General features: G+C 45.5%; 2 protein-coding genes across 4 annotated transcripts in view; one reads left to right on the top strand and one right to left on the bottom strand.

Annotated features, from left to right (window-relative positions):
• Positions 1 to 8,047, top strand: part of lmbr1 (limb development membrane protein 1) — a 17,049-nt gene extending 9,002 nt beyond the window's left edge. For both annotated transcript variants that reach the window (XM_083543117.1, XM_083543118.1), the window contains exons 10-17: positions 1,649 to 1,729; positions 1,904 to 1,980; positions 2,267 to 2,344; positions 4,782 to 4,855; positions 4,933 to 5,023; positions 5,269 to 5,335; positions 5,776 to 5,937; positions 7,022 to 8,047. In XM_083543117.1, coding sequence (XP_083399243.1) covers positions 1,649 to 1,729; positions 1,904 to 1,980; positions 2,267 to 2,344; positions 4,782 to 4,855; positions 4,933 to 5,023; positions 5,269 to 5,335; positions 5,776 to 5,937; positions 7,022 to 7,107 — 716 coding nt within the window. In that variant the 3' untranslated portion in view covers positions 7,108 to 8,047. The remainder of the gene's footprint in view (positions 1 to 1,648; positions 1,730 to 1,903; positions 1,981 to 2,266; positions 2,345 to 4,781; positions 4,856 to 4,932; positions 5,024 to 5,268; positions 5,336 to 5,775; positions 5,938 to 7,021) is intronic.
• Positions 8,048 to 8,186: 139 nt separating this feature from the next.
• Positions 8,187 to 16,808, bottom strand: rnf32 (ring finger protein 32). 2 transcript variants are annotated; one of them, XM_083540882.1, is made up of 8 exons: positions 16,144 to 16,808; positions 14,745 to 14,946; positions 14,022 to 14,146; positions 11,540 to 11,572; positions 10,995 to 11,119; positions 10,723 to 10,831; positions 10,015 to 10,179; positions 8,187 to 8,434 (listed from the first exon to the last, which is right to left on the bottom strand). In XM_083540882.1, exons 1-8 carry the CDS (start codon positions 16,150 to 16,152, stop codon positions 8,207 to 8,209), a joined length of 996 nt encoding a protein of 331 aa, XP_083397008.1. In that variant the 5' UTR covers positions 16,153 to 16,808; the 3' UTR covers positions 8,187 to 8,206. The 2 variants fall into 2 exon arrangements, with proteins under 2 accessions (XP_083397008.1, XP_083397009.1); XM_083540883.1 differs by lacking the exon at positions 11,540 to 11,572 and having other exon boundaries at positions 16,144 to 16,273.
• Between the last annotated feature and the right edge of the window lie 281 nt (positions 16,809 to 17,089).

Below are 17,089 nucleotides of genomic sequence, written 5' to 3'. Positions count from 1 at the left end.
CAAGGTCAAATGTCCGAAAGAGGGTTTTTCTTAGTAAAAAAAAAAAAAAAAAAAGAATAAGAAGGACTAGACATCCATTTCGAACGCTGTAGATACTGAGTTCTGCTTGTTATTGCGAGGAAGAAGATACAATAAGGAATGTTTATTGGATATAATTATTGTGGTGAGCAAAGTTAAAATGAAGTGATTCCCCAAAACGCCACACAACCCCCACCAGTCTGCTGAACATCAGTCGGTTCAGGTTCCCACTTCAGCCTCAGGCTTGTGACGTTTATTTTTTCTCCTGCAGACAGTGGGGTCAGAATTCGGCAACGACATCACAACTCCATTAAATTGCCTTTGGAGGACGGTTGCAAAATATGGAGACGGCCGTTCAAGTGCCAAAACAACCTACATACAAAAGTTAATTGTGTGTGTATGTGGGCATGGGCGTGTCCATGTTATTGGCTCATTTCCTGCGTTTCCTTGTTGTCCAGATGCACAGCGACCTTGCGTCGTCTCCCTGTTTTGCATAATCCAAGCTGATGTAATGCAGGAGCGGCTTTAGCTGAGCACCGATGTCATCTTTTTCGCGGCTAGTAGCTAGTTAGCTAACGTTGGTTTTCTCGGATCATCAGGAAGCAATTCGCTGTTAATGGTTTAATTTCTTTGAAAAGCACCGCAGAGTGTCAAGAAGAAAATCCTTTTTGTGTGTGTGTGTGTGTGTATGCCTGCAGGCATGCCAGTGTGTGTGTGTGAGGGGTTCCCCAGGAAAACCGCAGTCTTATTTAGCTGCTATTATTATTAGTTTCAAAATCCTATCTCATTTGTGTCACTTCTCAAAAGCTGAGGATCGCCTCGGGACACACACACACACACACACACACACACACACACACACACAGACACAGCAATTAGTTTGTGTTACAGCGTTACTGGCTCGCAATAAAACGTCGATCTTTCATTCTTCCCTGATCGCTTTGATCAAAATGCGATTATTAAGATGATTAGCTTAACACGCCCCGTCTCGCTTCCCTCACACACACACACACACACACACACACACACACACACACACACACACACGGGAGGGTGTAAGAGGGAAATGTAATGAATGAGAGACGGAATGAAGGAAAGAGGTTCTAAGAATAAGATGGATGAACAAATAATAACGCAGACAGGTACGGAGGGACGGTGGCAGGGACAGAGGGACAGTGGCAGACAGAGAGACGGGCAGACAGAGAGATTGAGGGACGGCAGCTGGACTGAGATAAATAGACAGAGAGGACAGCGATAGATAGATGGATAGATGGACATGTGTAGACAGATTGGGCAGAACAGAGACCCATAAAGAAACAGAAAGATGAACAAATTGAGAGATGGGTAGATACCTGAACAGAGAGCGATAAATAGAGAGATGGTAGAATAGCTGAACAAGGAAGTAGATGGATAGATGGATGGATGGATGGATATGGAGAAAGGAATATAATGAAATGAAAACGATTTTCTTTTCCAGCACAGATGTTTTCTATTATTCTGTTGGAGTCGCTCATTGGTGTGTGTGTGTGTGTGTGTGTGTGTGTGTGTGTGTGTGTGTGTGTGTGTGTGTGTGTGTGTGTGTGTGTGTGTGTGTGTGTGTGTGTGTGTGTGTGTGTAAAATCCCTGTCAGGTTCCGTGTCCCTGTTCTCCGTCTCCTCTCAGAGTCTCCACAAAGAGCTGCAGAACGTTCGCTCACAGAGACGGAAGCTGGGTGAGAGCCGGGGGGCGCCAATAATTTCACTCTGATTTACACCGAAGCACACAATCTAATTACAAAATCACTGCATGGAAACTTCTAGACCTTTAACTGTATCGTGTGTGTGTGTGTGTGTGTGTGTGTGTGTGTGTGTGTGTGTGTGTGTGTGTGTGTGTGTGTGTGTGTCAGAGAGGAGGAAGAAAGCATCAGTTTGGGAGAAGAACCTTCTCTACCCCATCGTCATGTTAATACTGCTCGCTGGCACGGTAACACACACACACATACATACATACACACATACACACATATATGCAAAAACCAAACTCATACACAAAATAACACAAAACACACAAACACACATCAGAGCAAACACCACTCTCACTCTCAAAATAACACCTATAACTACACAAAACACACATTTTTTAAAGACATATACACGTGCACACACTATAACTTGTGTGTGTGTGTGTGTGTGTGTGTGTGTGTGTGTGTGTGTGTGTGTGTGTGTAATCATGTTGTTGATTTCTGAATATAATAGAATTGTGTGTGTAGGCCGTCTCCGTGTTCCTGGTGGCTCTGAACATTTTGTACCTGCTGGTGGATGAAACTGCACTACCGAAAGGATCGACGGTAAGAACACACACACACACACACACACACACACACACACACACACACACACACACACACACACACACACACACACACACGGTAGCATGAATAGAATTCCAGATATGCTCAGGTGTGATGGCGAGTGAATCAGATGTGTATCTGGCGGCTCGACTGTTTGATATTGTACAGCATTCAGAGTCGCTCGGATGTGATGAGGCGACACACACACACACACACACACACACACACACACACACACCTCACCTGCTGTGCATGTATATAAATATATAAAATAGACCCCATCACCCACAGAGTGCTGTAACGGTGGTTGCCACTGATTGGCTCTCGTAGGCCGTGCAACAGCCAATTAGAATTGAGCTTCCATCTGCTAAAGGTTTAGAAGCGACTCTGATTTGTGTATCGAACGTGTTTTTACAGGTAGATGAAATCCAAAATCTGATGTCAAACGTGTGTGTGTGTGTGTGTGTGTGTGTGTGTTTTCCCCGCCCTGCAGAGGCAACGCTACAGATTGTGTTTCTTTCCCTCTCGTGTTTTTTTCGCGCCGCAGACCTTCAGCGGTTTGATTAGTACCGGGATCCGTGTCCTGGCACGACGAGCCGCGGCCGTGTCGAAATTGGAAACGTCTTTGTGCGTTTGACGAGCTGGATCGGCGCCACGCTTCGCTTCACATCACACAGTGCCGCGCCACATCGCATCGCACCGCTCCGTTCCCCTCCCCTGCCTTCCTACACCTCCGTGCCATCGATACTCACACAGTGTAAAACACATCCTTGTTTCTGATTGGCCAGCAAGGGTCCATCAGTTCCTCTGATATAGAGTGTAAAGTATTGCGGTATCTCCTGTATTCTGGATCCTGATTGTTCTGAAGGAGGTACATTAACACGCTTTCATTTCTATAGAGACACACCGACATGTGCGTGAGATTTCATTCAGATACGATTTCATTCATTCATGAACACTTCATCCCCTGTTCAACATCTCAATAGCAGGCCACTCAAGATCTTTCAAACCCATGGAAGGCAGATCTTCATGGAGCTGGATTTGTCATGGTTTTGAGCACCTAGTTCAAAAGGAAAATTCAGTATTAGCACCCGAAGACATTTTGTACCATTGTGTGAGGAGCACGGTGACCGTGTGCACACGTGCTCAGAACAGCACCAGTCACACGGCTCGGTCGGTGCTCCCTGTGCCTGTGCGTGCAGCCTCGTGCTGCCATCTGTTGGCGTGTTACAAAACTGGTCTCGCTACTACCTCGTACGGCTGGAAAAAGTCGGGCGTCCGAATACATTTTTGCAACACCCCGTATACGATCACGTGACCTACGTGGCAGACTTGGCAACCGGGAAAAAAGGGAGCGCACGGTAATTCCGCGAGTCCCGAGGCGACCTGTGTGGAGAGGAGAGTACGGACATGTTCTGCGTTACGGGAGGAGGGAGAGGGGAGAAAATGTTGGAGGATGTTGTGTTTGAGCGGCTTTTTGAACAAATCAAACAGATTAGCGACACAAGAAGAGAGAACAGAAAGTGGGGGGGTTCTCCCCAAAATCGCAGATCGGTGTGTAAACAGGTGTTCAAACATGATGTGGTGTTTTTTTTTTTTTTTTTTTTTAAGGAAGCGCAGTAAGCCGCGATGTACTCGCGCTGAATAAACTCGTACGCCTCGAAACCAGGAAGCGCTACAGAGGTCAAGAAATAACAAGCCTAATCTCCAACTGCAGTTGGAGCACAGATCCAGATGTTGGACTGGTGTTTACAGAACGGATGAAGGGCGCACACACGTCTCCGCACGAACCTGTCCCATCATGAATTTCGGGACGCCCGTTTGGGACGCAGCCTGCGGACGCTTTTTTGTGGATTTTTCTTTAGAAGTGTGCAGAAGCACCTGCGGCGGCTCCGCGTACACTTTCACTTCACTTGTGTGTTTGGAAGAACATCGCTCTGGAAGTGGCCACAGATGAGATGAACAGATCGTTTATTTTAGCGGTTGGATGGTGGGATAGTTGCTTTGTTAAATGGATGTTCAGGTTTATGTGCTGTTTAATGGACAGAGGGTTGATGAACCGTTCGACTGATAAATAGGTGGAGGGATTGAAAGATTAGGAATTTGTTGGATGGTAGGACTGATAAATGGATAAATGGAAGAATGGTAGGGTTAGTGGGTGGATGGATGGATGGATGGATGAATAAAAGAGCAGACAGGATTTTTAACCTCAATCACAAAGGTGAAAAAACTGTGAGACCATTATGTGGTGGTGGTGTGTTGCCATGACGATACTCAGGGATGAGGTCATGTGATCACTTATGGTATGTAGCATCAAACTGTGTACTGAAAGCCGTGTGTGTGTTGTACATTTCTCCAGTTAAGTGTGTGCTTAGATGTTCCTTCTGTGTAATGAGAATAATAAGAGGATCTCTATCCCCCTCTCTCTCTGCAGGACCCTGAGATCGGGAACGCGTCTCTCTCAGCATTAGGTGTCGTGCAGGCGGTGGTTGAAATCATCCTCATGATGTATCCAACACAGTTTGATGAATATGTGGTGTTTGGGTGGGTGTGGGTGTATGTGTTTGACCTTAACCGTGCTGCAGTTACCTGATGGTCTCGTCAGTACTGGGATTCTACAGTCTTCGCATCTTTCAGGGACTCACACCCAGGAAGGACGACACCACCATGACCACAGTATATACACACACACACACACACACACACACCAGGTTTTATCTGGTAACTAGCCATTTCTTCGACTTTTCATCCTTTTATAGTTACATGTTGTTTAGTGTTTGTGGTGATGGAAGAAAAAAAACGATAGTGATAAACGGATAGAGTGATGAAAAATGAACGAACAGAAAAATCACAGCATTGAGGTCATTCTTTTATTTATTGACTGATGGAGTGATAATGCGCGTTTTCACTCGCCGTTGCAGATCATTGGCTGCTGCGTGTCCATCCTGGTCCTGAGCTCGGCGCTCCCAGTCATGTCCCGGACTCTCGGTGAGCACTGTGTGTGTGTGTGTGTGTGTGTGTGTGTGTGTGGGGAAATCACATACTGGCAAGTGTGACAATAGCAACAATAAACAATATTCTAAGCTACTGCCACAGCTGTTCAAATAGGTGTGTGTGTGTGTGTGTGTGTGTGTGTGTGTGTGTGTGTGTGTGTGTGTGTGTGTGTGACTCAGGAAAAAATTTGCACCATTGAAAAGATGAAAAGAAGTGACTGCATGAATCAGAATTCCATTACACACACACACACACACACACACACACACACACACACACACACACACACACACACTGAGACTACATAGGATTGTGTGTATGTGTTTAAAATGTGGGAAAGGTAAACTGCACACTCTCTGCTCAAACACACATACACACACACACGAAATGCAGTTCCAGAGATGTTTAATTGTGTGTTTTTGTGTGTGTGTCAGGAATAACAAGGTTTGACTTGTTGGGAGATTTTGGTCGCTTTAACTGGTTGGGGAATTTCTACATCGTGTTCTCGTATAACCTGCTGTTCGCCGTGGTGACCACAATCTGCCTCATCACCAAGTTCACCTCGGCCATCCGAGAGGAGCTGCTCAGAGCGCTCGGTAACACGCGTGCACACACACAACATAGACAGGTGCAACACACCATCTATTAACAAACACACCACCCACACCCAACCAACCAACCAACCAACAACACACACACACAGCCAACCAACTATCAACACACACATGCGCACACACCCAACCATCCAGCCACCAACACACACACACCCACACCCAACCAACCAACCATCAACACACACCAAAACCCACAACCAACCAACCATCAACACACACACACACACCCCCAACCAACCATCAACACACGCACACCCAAACCCACCCAACCAACCAACAACACACACACAGCCAACCAACTATCAACACACACATGCGTGCGCGCACACACACACACACACACACACACACACACACACACACACACACACACCCAACCAACCAACCATCAACACACACCAACACACACACACCCCCAACCAACCATCAACACACACCAACACACACACACCCCCAACCAACCATCAACACACCCACACCCAACACCCAACCAACCATCAACACACACCATCAACACACACACACACACACCCAACCAACCATCAACACACACACACACACCCAACCAACCATCAACACACACACACACACACCCAACCAACCATCAACACACACCAACACACACACCCAACCAACCATCAACACACACACCCCATCCATCCATCCAACACACACACACACACACACACAGCCAACCATCCATCCACCAACACCCAACCATCAACACACACCCAACCAACCATCAACACACGCGCGCAAACACACACACACCCAACCAACCATCCATCCATCTACACACCACCCATACCCAACCAATCATCAACACACACCAACACACACCTACAACCATCCAACCAACCAACCATTCATCAAACACACACCCACTCACACTCAACCATCAACACACACACGCACACAAACACACACACCGACCCACCCACCCACACAAATATCCAACCATCAATAAACACCAACATCCAGCCATCAACACACACACACACACACACACACACACCCTACACATTGTTACTGTGTGTCCTGAACACATCTGTCTCTCTACTTTCAGGTCTGGATAAACTGAATCTCTCCACGAGTCCCACAGAACCCGAGCCGAATAAACTATCAGCTAACGGCCATCAGAAGACGCTCTAAACTTCTCTCACTCACACACACACACACACCCCCACCAGACGAGTGCGTCTCCTGCAGCAGGACGTTTACAGACTTCCGTTTAGCTCCAGAGAGTTTTACATTCAGCGAGGACTTTTCCTTCTTCATGCTGTGAATAAGCGGAGATGTGGTGTGTGTGTGTGTGTGTGTGTGTGTGTGTGTGTGTGTGTGTGTGTGTATATATTTTCGACTTTGTGTATCTTTTGTACAGTGTTTTTTTTTTTTTTTTTCTTTCTTGTCCAGAAATGTACCTCTGATGCCTTAGAAGACCGTTAAGGGCGCGTTAAAAGTCGTCACATACTTAAGCGCGTGTGTGTGTGTCAGGCATGTGGTGGTGTGTATGATTCCCTAGATGACCCTTCTCATGGTGTGTGTGTGTGTGTGTGTGTGTGTGTGTGTGTGTGAGAGAAGTTGCCATAAAACGAAGCGTTAAATTGAGCTCGTTCCAGTGTCTCTAAATGTGGGGACGTCGCCTCGAACGCATTAAAATCGAGACGTCTGCAGGCCCCATTTTTTTTTTTTTTTTTTTTATAAATTCACTGTGACTCATCACCTGATGATCCAAACGTCCGGTTTACGAGCGCGGAGTTTCCTACGTCCGAAAATGAGCTTCATCACGTTTCACGTCTGAATGTACCGTGCGTTTTGTAAAGCGTACGTCCGAAGTATGCAGATTCTTTTGTACAGTCATTGTATAATATGCAAATCATCTTTTTTCACTTTTTTTTTTTTTTTTTTTTAAATGATCCTCAACAACCTCTGGACCATAAATGTAAAATCATGCAGCTCATAAGGGACAGTTTAAGTTCTACTGTGAAAACAGCGATGCGCTCTTCTAACCATCACAGCAGCTTTTCTTTTTGCCATGTTGTTCCTGCTCTGTCTCATGTTGCGTTTCATTAAATATTTTTTTTGAATCGAGGCTGGATTTTTTTGCATCGTTTATTCCTCTCTAAATCTTCTGCTTGCTGTTAAACGGATGCTGAACTGTGTGTTGGTGCTAAATAGATACCACCAAGTGCAAAACAGAGCTAATTGGTGTTTGATCTAATTAACTGAACTGTTCCTGTATTAACTCGGACTAAGAGCCATACCTTGTGTGGTATGCTAAAAGGGCGGAGTCTGTGACGGGTACAGAGACGTATTGACTGCGGCAGAGGGGGCAGGTGGCGTCGCGATCCTGGCACGCCAGCTCCGACTCTCTCAGGCAGGACTGATGGAGCAGATGGGAGCAGGAAAGCAGGACGACCTCAGCGCATCTCAGAGGACTCAGACAGATCGGACAGTCGTGCGTGTCCCGCCGGAGAGCCTGTGGCAAACGTAAATTGGTGTTAAAAACACATGCACGCTTTATAGACACCTTATTTTTATCCAGCCATTTTTGGTTCCTCTTCAGACGGTCAACACACACAAGGAGATCTCCTGCTAGAAACACCTTCAGGATAAAGTGCCGAAGCTCCAGCACCCTTGTAGCTGAAGGAATCTCACACAAAATCTAGTGGAACATCTTCCCAGAAGAAAGGAGCTCATTATAACGGCAAATGGAGACCCACTGGGGAATGCGATGGTCAAATCTGATGTCCACAAACCTTCGGCCACACATCACACGTCAACTGCTCAATTCAGGATACGATTAATATTACAAATTTATACACCACATTTATATACGTTTTATTACTAAAATCTGTAAACATTTAATATAACCTTAATAATTATTATTGATGTTGATACAAATTAATTTCCTATTTCATTCGTTCATTTCCAATCCGGTTCTTTATTTATTATTAAAACTTTACATATATTCACAAATTAAAAAGCATAAAGAAATAATCAGTGCTGACTCAGGAGTGCGCGCACGTGTGTGTGTGTGTGTGTGTGTGTGTGTGTGTGTGTGTAATTGAGTGCACATTCCCAGGTGAAAGTTGCTACGCGCTCGAGTGTGGTGTGGAGGAAACCTGCGGTCGAGCGATGAAGCCCATAAATGGAAAGTTGCGCGACTTTGTCTTCGCCTTCGGTGAGCAAATAAAAGCGGCTCGGGTTTTTTTTTTTTTTCTGGTTTTCAGACGACGTGAAATATAAACTTCCTGCTTTCATTTTCTTTGAATCCAGCGGCTAATGAGGGACAAAGGCGGCGACAGATCTGCTGTCGGTTTTATTTCCTGGCCTGTGGGCGGATTGTGTGTGGATTGTGTGTGGATTGTGTGCTTGCGGTTTGCTGCTGTGTTGTGTTGCGAATGCTGTGTACAATGCGAACTGATTTACGAGCCGAGCCGAGCTCCCATTGAGGCTGCGGCGGGACATCTGCAGAGGCGGGACAGGTGAGGACACGCCGGGGACAGACAGGGACCGAGAGAGGGAGGGGGGTGCAGGTCGGGGTAGGATTAGGGGCTATTGAGAAGCGGCGCTTTTGATCGCACTCAAGTTGTGAAGTTGTGTTTTGGATGTGTGAAGGACAAACTTTAGACGGGGGGGGGGGGAGCTAGCGGCGAGGGGCGCGGCTAGCAACCTCTCCCATGTTTATTTTTAAATAAATGAATAATCGACAAGGTGAAGGGATACAGTGGGGCTACTCAACTCAAAAACATTCCTCCTGTTCCCCCTTTTACTGTACAAATCTTTCAAATAACAATGCTGCTAATTTTATCTGATTATAGTTACATTTAGTTTTAATGCATTTAGTTTGCATTAAGGAAAGAAAGAAAGAAAGAAAGAAAGAAAGAAAGAAAGAAAGAAAGAAAGAAAGAAAGAAAGAAAGAAAGCGATAAAAAAGACAGTTGGTTAAGAGCTGAGAAATGGCCTACCCCTGTGTGCAGCTTCACTCCTGACACTGGAGACTCCTTCCATGGCTTTGGTGTAAACGTGTGTAAAAGAATAAATGGAGAGACGCACCTTCTCCTGAGTCTCGCTCCACTCGTCCTCCATGTCCCTGAACGTGCCGATGTGGCAGCTGAACTGCCGGATGACGTGTCTGAAGTGGGCGATGTTCACGTCCGTGTCCTGCAGGAACGTGTCGAGGTCGATGTGGAGTGTCTGCAGCATGTTCTCCTTCAGCTCCTGCGATTGCATCACACTTCCATCACAACCCCATTCAGGGTTTACACACGTGACTCCGCCCACTTCACTTCCTCTAACCTGAGACCCCACTTCCTTTAATTCTGACCTTGCGTGTGGGACTGCAGGGTTTACTGCGTCCCATTACACACACATACACACACACACACACACACACTAAAACATACAAACACAGAAAAACACACAAGCACAGAAACACACACACACACTGAAACACACAGTAACTAAAAATTAGTTTAAAAGAAAATGTTAATTACTTTTTTAAAGAAAGAAAGATATACTATCAGACAGAGAAACAGCATGGGCAGAGAAGTAAAAAGAAAAAGAAAAGGAAGAATGGAAAAGACGAGAGAGAGAGAGAGAGAGAGAGAGAGAGAGAGAGAGAGAGAGAGGGCGTGGTCTAAAGCTTTTAAGTGCCATTAAAAAAAAGTACAGAGAAATGTACAGGTTATACACGTTACCATGGCAACATCATTACAATGTGTTATAAAACATATAAACACACACACACACACCCACACACACCTTCTCCGCAAAGAACCTGCAGTGGAATTGCAGGCCGTTTGTTGGCATGATTTTCCTCATGTCTCGGTACCACCTCCGTGTGACGCAGCCTCGCCACCACGCCTGAATCCTGAGGGAAAACACACACACACACACACACACACACACACACACACTATATAAATCCCCAACCTTCAGCTAAAGTCCTTCTAACAGTTGTGATACTAATCTCTCAGTCCATTCCTCTACCATGTTCATGCTGTTACACACACACACACACACAGAGGTAATACCTGAGAGCACACTTCTCCCTGTAGAGTCTCACCCCGTCATATATCACTCGGGTCTCGTACTGCGCCGTCCTGCACTGAGGACAAAACTTCCTTCCAGAGGAGAGCGGACACTTCCTCAAACAAGCCTAAACATGGCAGAGGAAGGAATGAGGGAGGAAAAGAAGGAGGAACAAGGGGGAAAAAGGAAGGAAGGAAGAAGGGTGGGAGGAAGGGATGTGTAAGGAAACCCTTCCTGTCTGAGAAGAAAGGGAGTAAAAATAGAAGGCAAAGGATGGAGGGAGAAAGGAAAGGAGGAAGGCGAGGTGGAAAAATGGGTTAAGGAAGGAACAAAGGAAGAGAAGAGAGACGCGACGGAAGGAAGGAAGGAAGGAAGGAAGGAAGGAAGGAAGGAAGGAGAGAAGGAAGGTGAGTAAATGAGGAAGGAAGGACGGCAAAGGAGGGATGGAAGAGGCTTGAAAAAAAATAGGGAAGAAAGGAGGGATCAGGGTAAGGAGAGATACTCGTAGTGAGGTAGAAGGTGGATGGAAGGTGAATAATGAACTCACCATGTGGAAGACGTGAGAGCAGGTAAGTAAAACCTGTAAGGAAAAAAAAGAGGAGAAAGAGAAGGAGAAGGAATAGAAAGTGAAGGAGGAAGAAGAGGAGGACAGTGTTATGAGACTGAGTGGAATGTTACACTACAGGAGGACACTGAGTGTGTGTATGGTTTCTGTTGTAATAAAGCCTCATGTGTCAGGTCCACTCCAATCATTCCTCCTTCTTCCTGTCTTCCTTCCTGTATTTTCGGGGTTCATGAATGAATAGAACTACGACTCTTCAGAGGTTCTGATCTACAGATTCTGAGTGAGTGTGTGTATGTAGAGAGTAACGGGAGTAACAGGGGAAACAAGCATAAGAAGTAACTGGCATAGAGAAAGGAACAGAAGTAACAAGAATAACAAGCATAATGGGAGTAACGGGTAGAACAGGTGTAGCAGGAATAATGAAAGCAAAGCAATTTACAGAAGTAAAAAAAAACTAATGACAGTAACGGGAGTAATGAGTTAACGGGAGTTAAAAAAGCGTAGCGGGAGGAATAACGGGCGTAGCGGAAGTAACGAGAGCAACAAAATTAATGGGAGTAAAAAAAAAAGCGAGAGTAATGAGAGTAATAAAAGTAACAGGAGTAAAGGGAGTAATAAAAGTAACAGGAGTAACGACAACAACGACAGTAATGGGAATACCTTTAGTAACGGGAGTAACGACAGTAACCGGAGTAACAACGGTAAGGGGAGTAAGGGGAGTAAGGGGAGTAAGTGGAGTAACGGGAGTAAGGGGAGTACGGGGAGTAACGACAGTAACGGGAGTAAGGGGAGTAACGGGAGTAAGGGGAGTAACGACAGTAACGGGAGTAAGGGGAGTAACGACAGTAAAGGGGGTAAGGGGAGTAACGACAGTAACTGGAGTAAGGAGAGTAATGACAGTAACGGGAGTAACGGGAGTAAGGGGAGTAACGACAGTAAGGGGAGTAACGACAGTAACGGGAGTAAGGGGAGTAACGACAGTAAAGGGGGTAAGGGGAGTACGGGGAGTAAGGGGAGTAACGACAGTAACGGGAGTAAGGAGAGTAATGACAGTAACGGGAGTAACGGGAGTAAGGGGAGTAACGACAGTAAGGGGAGTAACGACAGTAACGGGAGTAAGGGGAGTAACGACAGTAAAGGGGGTAAGGGGAGTACGGGGAGTAAGGGGAGTAACGACAGTAACTGGAGTAAGGAGAGTAATGACAGTAACGGGAGTAACGGGAGTAAGGGGAGTAACGACAGTAAGGGGAGTAACGACAGTAAAGGGGGTAAGGGGAGTACGGGAAGTACGGGGAGTAAGGGGAGTAACGACAGTAACTTGAGTAAGGAGAGTAATGACAGTAACGGGAGTAATGACAGTAACGGGAGTAACGGGAGTAAGGGGAGTAACGACAGTAACGGGAGTAAGGGGAGTAACGACAGTAACGGGAGTAAGGGGAGTAACGACAGTAACGGGAGTAACGACAGTAAGGGGAGTAACGACAGTAACGGGAGTAAGGGGAGTAACGACAGTAACGGGAGTAAGGGGAGTAAGGGGAGTAACGACAGTAACGGGAGTAAGGAGAGTAATGACAGTAACGGGAGTAACGGGAGTAATGACAGTAACGGGAGTAACGGGAGTAAGGAGAGTAACGGGAGTAATGGGAGTAACGACAGTAACGGGAGTAACAACAGTAACGGGAGTAACGGGAGTAAGGGGAGTAAGAATTACTGGTACTTGATTACTGGTAGCACAGATCAGGATCACAAAAAGGGTTCAGTCATCGTGTCAGTAAGTTGTTGTGTTTTTTTTCCTCCGGCTGCTGATTTATGTGTGTGGGAAACACGATTAACCCAAACCTGTAATCAGGAGTTCAACTGCGATGAAGAGAAGTGCTTATTAACTCGCCTCCAATCGCCTTTCATCCCTCCTCTTTCACACCGCAGCTCTTATTGCGCTTTAATTGATTTGAAGTGAATGCAGTGCTCCTTCCCTAAGCCTCAGGGTCGAATACACACACACACACACACACACACACACACACACACACACACACAGGAGCTAATATTTACATGAGCGTCTATGGTGATTGGGCTTTGTGGCTGTGCATGGCTTTCTTTTCCCAGCATTCCTGGCCGGATGGTCGTCCTGACCGCGAGAGTGCTACGAGACTTACTCTTAAACACATGCTTCAGGAGGAAACAAAATCAGACACAACTGAACACATTCTACATCACAATGCAGTATCCATTCACCGATCTTTCATTCTTTCTGTCCCTCTATCTATCTGTGTCTCCTTCCTTCCCCGTCCTTCATCCCATCTTTCCTTGCTTTGTGTCTTTTATTCTCGCCTGTCTTTCCTTTTTTTTCTTTCATTCAATCGTTCTTTCTGAATTTTTCCTTCCTGTTTTGCTGGAAGAAGTCTGGGAGTGTGTAAGACTTGTGGAGCCCTGTGTGGAGCAGGGGATTGTGGGTAATGCGTACCTGTGGCTGGAGGCGGAACTCCTCGTTGCAGATGACGCAGGGCCGAGCGCGGTTTCCGTTCACCTGCACCCACTCATCTGCGCTCAGCCGTCTTCTGCTGCTCGGAGTGGCTACCAGACCCTGAGCTACACACACACACACACATTAGTGAGACACACAGATGGACTGAAATTATGATGTAAACAAAAATATACAGAGCTTTTTTTATGTGACAAATAGGAAGAAATGCAAACAAATTAACAAAAGAGATGAATGAAGCAGACATACAGCAAGACAGTAAGATGGACCAACCAATAGTCAAACAGGCATAGAGCCATTTAGAGAGAAGGAAAAACAGAAAGGACAGAAAGATAGATAGAAGGACACAGAGACAACAGACGGACACAAATGAATGGAACAATGGACAGAGAGATGGACAAATCTGAAGAAAAGACAGACAACAGACAGACAGGGAGACAGACAAATATATAAAAGCACAGACGAACAGACAACCAAATTTGATGGAAAGACAGAGTAACAGAGACAAATAAATAAATGGAAGAACAGATGGGCAGACAGATAGACAAACAGGCAGACAGAAAAATAGATTAAAAGACAGACAGACAAACACATGAGCCAAATAGACAAGAAAAGAGACGGAGAGAGAGAAACATGAAGCAGACGGACAGATGGGACACAGATAGGACATGTATAGTGTGTGTGTGCGCGTGTGTGTGTGTGCACCAGGTTTGGGCGGAGGCTGGCACGAGCCCCGCGTGAGCTCCTGCTCGTTAGTGCGTTGCGCGAGTGTGTGTGTGTGCGCGCTCCGTGTGGACGGTGAGGGTGTGACGGAATGCTGAGTCTGTGAAATCCTCCGGACGATGCGATCCTGCAGCAATCCAGCCATCATCGCCTGCGTCCTGCCGTCGAATCTGGAACCGCAGCCCTGCGTACGCGCGCGTGTGTGTGTGTGTGTGTGTGTGTGTGTGTGTGTGTGTGTGTGTGTGTGTGTGTGTGTGTGTGCGCGCACAAAAGGTGTGAGAGAAAAACACAAAAGAGATCAGTGGACACACAATACACACTTCTGCACCACAGAAACCTGATTAGTACCACAGTCATCGTATAGGATTGCAGACACTCGACCCACCTGACACACTCGTGTGTGTGTGTGTGTGTGTGTGTGTGTGTGTGTGAGAGAGAGAGAGAGAGAGAGAGAGAGAGAGAGAGAGAGAGAGAGAGAGAGAGAGTACACATTACAGTATATGAATGGTGTTTTTTGTTGTAAATTTTTGTTTCACATCCCCTGTTCCCTGTCTCAACCAATGTCTGATCTTATGGTCTCATCACCTGTCTCCCTTTCTGTCTTCTCCATCATCTCTTCCACTCTCTCCTTCACTGAACTGAGACCCTTTGGTGCCTAAGATAAAATAATACTTTTTTGCATTCTCCATGGCTTCAGTCTCATCTGTATCTCCCCTGTCTTTCTCACAGCTCTCCTCTCTGTGTCTGTCTCTTTCTCATCTCTCTCTCTCTCTCTCTCTCTCTCTATTACTCATTTGCTTTCTCTCTGACATGTTTTTCTCTGCAACAGACAAATACAGTAATAAATGTAGGCATTGGCAGGATATAAGACAGGATTTAACACACATGCAGTCTTAATCAAATAATCTCTAATCCTTTCTTTAGTTTCGGGGAAACAAATCTGAGCTGAATATTCTAGTCTCAATAATCAATAATAATTTGTTTACATTCACCAACATAAGCTCTCACTAATTATTATTATTATTATTATTATTATTATTATTATTAATACTAATAATCGACTAATTACAGTACAAAATTTTTTATTTTATGTCAGTATTTTGTAGTGTTTTTAATATATATAAACATTATAACCACAAAACAAAACAGGAAGTTCAGACTAATAAACCTGGATAAACCGGAACTTAAGCTAACCAGCGTTAGCGGCTAGTCAGAGTTAATAAACTTAGCAAGGAGTCTAAAATAAACACCTGAAAGAAACCCGAAAGACACCTAAAAGTCACAAACACTGCAGTACTGTAAGATAGATAGATAGATATATATATATATATATATATGTGTGTGAATTAACTAAAATAAGAGAGGAAACACTTGTTTGTACCTTCAGCATTGTTTGATAGCGGCACCGGTGCTCCTGGTTACACTGATTACACGGTTGCTTGGCAACAGGGTGGCAGCTGGCTGGAGAGAAGAGGAGGAGGAGGGGTCGGGTTCTCCCCGCCGCCAGTACGCATGCGCGGCTCCACTGTTTCCAAATAAAAGCGTTTTATTATATAATGAACCGTGCAGCAGTTTTTTTTAAGTATAATATTGTAAAAGCTTTGTAAAGTAAAAGCTGCATAAAATGATGTCCTGCAGCAAAAATGATCCAAAAATAATAATAATAACAACAATAATAATGATAATTATAATATTAATTATACATACATTCCAATTAAATGCATCTCATAGGCATTTAGCAGAAGCCCGTGTCCAGAGCGACGTACGAAAGTGCTGTGCGGAAAGTGTCCATTTAAGTGTTTCAGGAAGATGAAGGTCTTCACCTGTCGCTTGAAGATCGCCAGGGACTCCGCTGTACGGACATCTAGGAGAAGTTCATTCCACCATCTCGGTGCCAGAACAGAGAAGAGCCTTGAAGTGTACTTACGTCTCATTCTGAGAGAAGGAGGTACCAGTGGATCAGTGCTGGGGGATCTCAGACAGCGTGGTGCAGTACGAGATGTGATGAGGTCTCTGATGATGCAAGGCCATTTTTGTGTTTAGAATCTGATACCCCAGTGGAGGAGCAGCAGTGGGGTGGTGTGGGAGAACTTGGGCAGATTGAACGCAAGTCATGCAGCTGCGTTTTGAATCATTTGAAGTGGATGAATAGTGTTCAGGGAAAGACCTGCCAGCAGAGAGCTGCAGTAGTCCAGTCTTGGAATGACAAGAGACTAAACAAGCACCTGGGCAGCCTGTGTGGATAGAAATGGTCGAATCCTTCTGATGGAGTAGAGAAGAAATCAACAAGAACGTGCCACATTACAACATGTGAGGAGAAGAACAGG

The sequence above is a fragment of the Silurus aristotelis genome (genome assembly GCF_946808225.1).
Source record: "Silurus aristotelis genome assembly, chromosome: 5".
NCBI lineage: Eukaryota > Metazoa > Chordata > Actinopteri > Siluriformes > Siluridae > Silurus > Silurus aristotelis.
Note: the sequence above shows the minus strand (reverse complement) of the source record. Positions and strands in the feature narration are given on the sequence as shown.